The sequence below is a fragment of the Anolis carolinensis genome, unplaced genomic scaffold (genome assembly GCF_035594765.1).
Source record: "Anolis carolinensis isolate JA03-04 unplaced genomic scaffold, rAnoCar3.1.pri scaffold_24, whole genome shotgun sequence".
NCBI lineage: Eukaryota > Metazoa > Chordata > Lepidosauria > Squamata > Dactyloidae > Anolis > Anolis carolinensis.
The window spans coordinates 283,905-293,783 of record NW_026943833.1 but is presented as its reverse complement, the minus strand read 5'-3'; the positions used below and the strand labels follow the sequence as shown (position 1 = coordinate 293,783).

Here is a 9,879-nt window from a genome sequence, read left to right as displayed (position 1 = left end):
AATATTAAAATATTAATATAGCGGCCATGTTGGAAGAGGTCAAAGCCTTTATTTGGAACCGAGACGCCATTTTGGATAAGGGCAAACTCCGTTATTTTGTATATAATATTGAAACAATAATAGGGCTGCCATGTTGGAAGAGGGCAAAGCTGTTGTTTTGAACCGCGACGCCATTTTGGATGAGGGCAAACTTCGCCATTTTGCCTATAATATTAAAACAATAATACAGTCGCCATGTTGGAAGAGGGCAACGCTGTTGTTTTGAAGCAAAACGCCATTTTGGATGAGGGCAAACCTCTCCATTTTGCATATAATATTAAAACAATAATACAGCCGCCATGTTGGAAGAGGGCAACGCTGTTGTTTTGAAGCAAAACGCCATTTTGGATGAGGGCAAACCTCGCCATTTTGCATATAATATTAAAACAATAATACAGCCGCCATGTTGGAAGAGGGCAACGCTGTTGTTTTGAAGCAAAACGCCATTTTGGATGAGGGCAAACCTCGCCATTTTGCATATAATATTAAAACAATAATACAGCCGCCATGTTGGAAGAGGGCAACGCTGTCGTTTTGAACCGCGACGCCATTTTGGGTGAGGGCAAACCTCGCCATTTTGCATATAATATTAAAACAATAATACAGCCGCCATGTTGGAAGAGGGCAACGCTGTTGTTTTCAACGGACCCGCCATTTTGGATGTGGGCAAGCGCGGCTATTTTGAATCTTATATATATATTACAGTATTGTATTAATGTGTATTTTATGTATTGTTATGATATATATGTATTATTATAGGTATTATTATCTATAGCTATAGCTATCTATATTTCCGCCAGAAACAAAGATGGCCGCCGCGACTTCTCGTCCCCTTCCTCCGCCACTTGCCATGCGCAGAAGTTCTGTCACGGGCGACGCATGCGCAGTGGGAACATTTCCCTTCATTTCTCTTCTGCTTTCTGACGGGAGCGGATTCCGATTCGGATTATACTTCTTCTCCTCAAGATTATCAATATTATCACCATTATTGGTCGTATTATTTATTGTTATGTCGAAACGACTCCGGAGTAGCGAAGTCTGTGCGGACTGCAGCGCTTCAGGTGAGGAAAAAAGCTAGGCCTCGCTCTCTACTGCGCATGCGCGGAAGGCCTGGCTAGAGTTTCGCCTTAAAATATGCATATATTTAAATATATTATGCATTTAATCGTGATCTAATTCCATTCTATTGTCATTTCCTTTATTTTATTCTATGTTATTGCTTATTTTATTATCCATTTCTATGTTTTTAAATATATTTCTTGTTCTCTTGTATTGTATTGAATAATATTTCTATATTTTTATTATTGGTTTTTCTGTATTTTATTTATTTCTATAATTTCTATATTATTAATAAATCAATAAAATAGCACAATAAAATAGTAAAACAACACAAAATAAAATAATACATAAAAATAGTATATATAACATATAATAATATATATTCTTTATATATTTTATATTATTTTATTGAAATATGTTTTTATTTTTATATTTAAATATTATTTCTATAATTTCTATATTATTAATAAATCAATAAAATAGCACAATAAAATAGTAAAACAACACAAAATAAAATAATACATTAAAATAGTATATATAACATATAATAATATATATTCTTTATATATTTTATATTATTTTATTGAAATATGTTTTTATTTTTATATTTAAATATTATTTCTATAATTTCTATATTATTAATAAATCAATAAAATAGCACAATCAAATAGTAAAACAACACAAAATAAAATAATACATTAAAATAGTATATATAACATATAATAATATAGAAATTATAGAAATAATATTTAAATATAAAATAAAATAATATAAAATATATAAAGAATATATAAGAATATGAAAAAGTACAATAATGTACAATAAAACAGTAATAATAAATCAATAAAATAGCACAATAAAATAGTAAAACAACACAAAATAAAACAATACATTAAAATAGTATATATAACATATAATAATATAGAAATTATAGAAATAATATTTAAATATAAAATAAAATAATATAAAATATATAAAGAATATATAAGAATATGAAAAAGTACAATAATGTACAATAAAACAGTAATAATAAATCAATAAAATAGCACAATAAAATAGTAAAACAACACAAAATAAAATAATACATAAAAATAGCATATATAACATATAATAATATATATTCTTTATATATTTTATATTATTTTATTGAAATATGTTTTTATTTTTATATTTAAATATTATTTCTATAATTTCTATATTATTAATAAATCAGTAAAATAGCACAATAAAATAGTAAAACAACACAAAATAAAACAATACATTAAAATAGTATATATAACATATAATAACATAGAAATTATAGAAATAATATTTAAATATAAAATAAAATAATATAAAATATATAAAGAATATATAAGAATATGAAAAAGTACAATAATGTACAATAAAACAGTAATAATAAATCAATAAAATAGCACAATAAAATAGTAAAACAACACAAAATAAAACAATACATTAAAATAGTATATATAACATATAATAATATAGAAATTATAGAAATAATATTTAAATATAAAATAAAATAATATAAAATATATAAAGAATATATAAAAATATGAAAAAGTACAATATTGTACAATAAAACAGTGATAATAAATCAATAAAATAGCAAAACATAGGAAATAAAATAGTAAAAAATAATAAAACAACATAAAATAAAATAATACATTAAAATAGTATATATAACATATAATAATATAGAAATTATAGGAATAATATTTAAATATAAATATAAAATATATTTAAATAAAATAATACGAAAGAATATAAAATATATAAAGAATATATAAAAATATGAAATAGTGAAATAATATACAATAAAACAGTATAATAATAAAATAGCACAATAAAATAGTAAAACAACACAAAATAAAATAAAATAATACATTAAAATAGTATATATAACATATAATAATATAGAAATTATAGGAATAATATTTAAATATAAATATAAAATATATTTAAATAAAATAATACGAAAGAATATAAAATATATAAAGAATATATAAAAATATGAAATAGTGAAATAATATACAACAAAACAGTATAATAATAAAATAGCACAATAAAATAGTAAAACAACACAAAATAAAATAAAATAATACATTAAAAATAGTATATATAACATATTACTGTTTTATTGTATATTATTTTACTATTTCATATTTTATATATTATTTATATATTTTATATTATTTCGTATTAAAAAATTTATTTTTATGTTACATTAATATATTATTAATATATAAATGAATATATTATTAATATATTTTATAATGTTTTATATTTATATATTTTATACTATTTTGTATTAGTTATAAATTATTTATATATTTTATACTATTTTGTATTATTTTATTTTATATTATTTCATATTGTGAATATATTATTAATATATTTTGTTTTATAATTTTTATATATAACTAATATATTTTATACTTTTTATATTAGTTATATATATATATTATACTATTTTGTATTTTTTATATTTTATCTTATTTCATATTATGAATATATTATATTCTGTTTTTTATTATTTATATATTACTAATATATTTTTTACTTTTATATTAGTTATATATTGTTTATATATTTTATACTATTTTATATTTTTCATATTTTATATTATTTCATATTGTGAACATATTATTAATATCTTTTATACTGTTTTACTTATATATTATATATTTTATACTATTTTTTATTTTTTATTTTTTTATATTATTTCATATTGTGAATATATTATTAACATCTTTTATACTGTTAGATTATTTATATATTATTTATATATTTTTATACTTCTTATGTTAGTTATATATTGTTTATATATTTTATACTATTTTTATTTTTTATATTTTATATTATTTCATATTGTGAATATATTATTAACATCTTTTATACTGTTTTAGATTATTTATATATTATTTATATATTTTTATACTTTTTATATTAGTTATATATTGTTTATATATTTTATACTATTTTTATTTTTTATATTTTATATTATTTCATATTGTGAATATATTATTAACATATATCATTTATATATTTTATACTCTTTATATTAGTTATATATAATTTATATATTTTATATTATTTCATATTGTGAATATATTTTTTATACTGTTTTAGATTAGTTATATATTATTTATATATTTTATACTATTTTTATTTTTTATATTTTATATTATTTCATATTGTGAATATATTATTAACATATATCATTTATATATTTTATACTCTTTATATTAGTTATATATAATTTATATATTTTATATTATTTCATATTGTGAATATATTTTTTATACTGTTTTAGATTAGTTATATATTATTTATGTATTTTATACTATTTTTATTTTTTATTTTTTATATCATTTCATATTGTGAATATATTATTAACATATATTATTTATATATTTTATACTCTTTATATTAGTTATATATAATTTATATATTTTATATTATTTCATATTGTGAATATATCTTTTATACTGTTTTAGATTAGTTATATATTATTTATATATTTTATACTATTTTTATTTTTTATATTTTATATCATTTCATATTGTGAATATATCATTAACATATATTATTTATATATTTTATACTATTTTTATTTTTTATATTTTATATTATTTCATATTGTGAATATATCATTAACATATATCATTTATATATTTTATACTCTTTATATTAGTTATATATAATTTATATATTTTATATTATTTCATATTGTGAATATATCTTTTATACTGTTTTAGATTAGTTATAAATTGTTTATATATTTTATACTATTTTTATTTTTTATATTTTATATCATTTCATATTGTGAATATATTATTAACATATATTATTTATATATTTTATACTCTTTATATTAGTTATATATAATTTATATATTTTATATTAATTCATATTGTGAATATATCTTTTATACTGTTTTAGATTAGTTATATATTATTTATATATTTTATACTATTTTTATTTTTTATATTTTATATTATTTCATATTGTGAATATATCATTAACATATATCATTTATATATTTTATACTCTTTATATTAGTTATATATAATTTATATATTTTATATTAATTCATATTGTGAATATATTTTTTATACTGTTTTAGATTAGTTATATATTGTTTATATATTTTATACTATTTTTATTTTTTATATTTTATATTATTTCATATTGAGAATATATTATTAACATATATTATTTATATATTTTATACTCTTTATATTAGTTATATATAATTTATATATTTTATATTATTTCATATTGTGAATATATCTTTTATACTGTTTTAGATTAGTTATAAATTGTTTATATATTTTATACTATTTTTATTTTTTATATTTTATATCATTTCATATTGTGAATATATCATTAACATATATTATTTATATATTTTATACTATTTTTATTTTTTATATTTTATATCATTTCATATTGTGAATATATCATTAACATATATTATTTATATATTTTATACTCTTTACATTAGTTATATATAATTTATATATTTTATATTAATTCATATTGTGAATATATCTTTTATACTGTTTTAGATTAGTTATATATTATTTATATATTTTATACTATTTTTATTTTTTATATTTTATATCATTTCATATTGTGAATATATCATTAACATATATTATTTATATATTTTATACTCTTTATATTAGTTATATATAATTTATATATTTTATATTATTTCATATTGTGAATATATTTTTTATACTGTTTTAGATTAGTTATATATTATTTATGTATTTTATACTATTTTTATTTTTTATATTTTATATCATTTCATATTGTGAATATATTATTAACATATATTATTTATATATTTTATACTCTTTATATTAGTTATATATAATTTATATATTTTATATTAATTCATATTGTGAATATATCTTTTATACTGTTTTAGATTAGTTATATATTATTTATATATTTTATACTATTTTTATTTTTTATATTTTATATCATTTCATATTGTGAATATATCATTAACATATATTATTTATATATTTTATACTCTTTATATTAGTTATATATAATTTATATATTTTATATTATTTCATATTGTGAATATATCTTTTATACTGTTTTAGATTAGTTATATATTATTTATATATTTTATACTATTTTTATTTTTTATACTTTATATCATTTCATATTGTGAATATATTATTAACATATATTATTTATATATTTTATACTCTTTATATTAGTTATATATAATTTATATATTTTATATTATTTCATATTGTGAATATATCTTTTATACTGTTTTAGATTAGTTATATATTGTTTATATATTTTGTACTATTTTTATTTTTTATATTTTATATCATTTCATATTGTGAATATATCATTAACATATATTATTTATATATTTTATACTATTTTTATTTTTTATATTTTATATTATTTCATATTGTGAATATATCATTAACATATATCATTTATATATTTTATACTCTTTATATTAGTTATATATAATTTATATATTTTATATTATTTCATATTGTGAATATATTTTTTATACTGTTTTAGATTAGTTATATATTATTTATGTATTTTATACTATTTTTATTTTTTATATTTTATATCATTTCATATTGTGAATATATTATTAACATATATTATTTATATATTTTATACTCTTTATATTAGTTATATATAATTTATATATTTTATATTAATTCATATTGTGAATATATCTTTTATACTGTTTTAGATTAGTTATATATTATTTATATATTTTATACTATTTTTATTTTTTATATTTTATATCATTTCATATTGTGAATATATCATTAACATATATTATTTATATATTTTATACTATTTTTATTTTTTATATTTTATATCATTTCATATTGTGAATATATCATTAACATATATTATTTATATATTTTATACTCTTTACATTAGTTATATATAATTTATATATTTTATATTAATTCATATTGTGAATATATCTTTTATACTGTTTTAGATTAGTTATATATTATTTATATATTTTATACTATTTTTATTTTTTATATTTTATATCATTTCATATTGTGAATATATCATTAACATATATTATTTATATATTTTATACTCTTTATATTAGTTATATATAATTTATATATTTTATATTATTTCATATTGTGAATATATTTTTTATACTGTTTTAGATTAGTTATATATTATTTATGTATTTTATACTATTTTTATTTTTTATATTTTATATCATTTCATATTGTGAATATATTATTAACATATATTATTTATATATTTTATACTCTTTATATTAGTTATATATAATTTATATATTTTATATTAATTCATATTGTGAATATATCTTTTATACTGTTTTAGATTAGTTATATATTATTTATATATTTTATACTATTTTTATTTTTTATATTTTATATCATTTCATATTGTGAATATATCATTAACATATATTATTTATATATTTTATACTCTTTATATTAGTTATATATAATTTATATATTTTATATTATTTCATATTGTGAATATATCTTTTATACTGTTTTAGATTAGTTATATATTATTTATATATTTTATACTATTTTTATTTTTTATACTTTATATCATTTCATATTGTGAATATATTATTAACATATATTATTTATATATTTTATACTCTTTATATTAGTTATATATAATTTATATATTTTATATTATTTCATATTGTGAATATATCTTTTATACTGTTTTAGATTAGTTATATATTATTTATATATTTTGTACTATTTTTATTTTTTATATTTTATATCATTTCATATTGTGAATATATCATTAACATATATTATTTATATATTTTATACTATTTTTATTTTTTATATTTTATATTATTTCATATTGTGAATATATCATTAACATATATCATTTATATATTTTATACTCTTTATATTAGTTATATATAATTTATATATTTTATATTATTTCATATTGTGAATATATCTTTTATACTGTTTTAGATTAGTTATAAATTGTTTATATATTTTATACTATTTTTATTTTTTATATCATTTCATATTGTGAATATATCATTAACATATATTTTATACTTTTTATATTAGTTATATATAATTTATATATTTTATATTATTTGGTATTGGTGGGCTGTGTTTTCGTTATAGATTTCTTATCAATTTCTTAGTCTGTATTTATTTTATTCTATTTTAGTCATACAATAAATTCTGTATTTTCATCCATTTTTATTCCTATTTTATTTTTATTCTTATTGTCCATTCCTCCTTTTGTCTGTTATTTTTTTTTTCCGAGGCCAATAATGTCAAAACAGGAAGTAGAAATGTGCAAGCTTCCTGTTGTAGCTGCCGATTCTCAGAAACGTGGTCACTTCCCCTTCCTTTGAGTTGAAAACAATTAGTATTTATTTTATTATTTATTATTATTAAAGTTTTAAAAATAAAATAATAATAATAATAATAATTAAAGTAGTTACGATGTAAAATAATATAAAGTTAAGTTTCCCGAATCAAACATTAATATAAAATAATTTCCATAGTTAAATGAAATTAGAAATACTTTAAACGTAGTTTAAAAAAATAAAAATAAAGTTTTAAAAATAAAATAATAATAATAATAATAATTAAAGTAGTTACGATGTAAAATAATATAAAGTTAAGTTTCCCGAATCAAACATTAATATAAAATAATTTCCATAGTTAAATGAAATTAGAAATACTTTAAACGTAGTTTAAAAAAATAAAAATAAAGTTTTAAAAATAAAATAATAATAATAATAATAATTAAAGTAGTTACGATGTAAAATAATATAAAGTTAAGTTTCCCGAATCAAACATTAATATAAAATAATTTCCATAGTTAAATGAAATTAGAAATACTTTAAACGTAGTTTAAAAAAATAAAAATAAAGTTTTAAAAATAAAATAATAATAATAATAATAATTAAAGTAGTTACGATGTAAAATAATATAAAGTTAAGTTTCCCGAATCAAACATTAATATAAAATAATTTCCATAGTTAAATGAAATTAGAAATACTTTAAACGTAGTTTAAAAAAATAAAAATAAAGTTTTAAAAATAAAATAATAATAATAATAATAATTAAAGTAGTTACGATGTAAAATAATATAAAGTTAAGTTTCCCGAATCAAACATTAATATAAAATAATTTCCATAGTTAAATGAAATTAGAAATACTTTAAACGTAGTTTAAAAAAATAAAAATAAAGTTTTAAAAATAAAATAATAATAATAATAATAATTAAAGTAGTTACGATGTAAAATAATATAAAGTTAAGTTTCCCGAATCAAACATTAATATAAAATAATTTCCATAGTTAAATGAAATTAGAAATACTTTAAACGTAGTTTAAAAAAATAAAAATAAAGTTTTAAAAATAAAATAATAATAATAATAATAATTAAAGTAGTTACGATGTAAAATAATATAAAGTTAAGTTTCCCGAATCAAACATTAATATAAAATAATTTCCATAGTTAAATGAAATTAGAAATACTTTAAACGTAGTTTAAAAAAATAAAAATAAAGTTTTAAAAATAAAATAATAATAATAATAATAATTAAAGTAGTTACGATGTAAAATAATATAAAGTTAAGTTTCCCGAATCAAACGTTAAATTGAAAATCCTTTCTTGTAAAATAATAGAAAATATATATAAAATGAATTATAAAGGAAAATAAATAATTGAATATAAGATAAACATAAAATTGTTTTATAGAAAAATAATATAAT

At 15.1% G+C, this 9,879-nt stretch overlaps 1 protein-coding gene across 2 annotated transcripts in view; it reads left to right on the top strand.

Moving 5' to 3' along the window:
* The first annotated feature begins 919 nt into the window (after positions 1-919).
* The window catches only part of git2 (GIT ArfGAP 2), a 77,561-nt gene continuing 68,601 nt past the window's right edge, over positions 920-9,879 (top strand). Inside the window, exon 1 of one of the 2 annotated variants that reach the window (XM_062966566.1) lies at positions 920-1,100. In XM_062966566.1, the coding sequence (XP_062822636.1) occupies positions 1,049-1,100 (52 nt within the window). In that variant the 5' untranslated portion in view covers positions 920-1,048. The remainder of the gene's footprint in view (positions 1,101-9,879) is intronic. The other variant, XM_062966565.1, reaches the window with a different exon arrangement.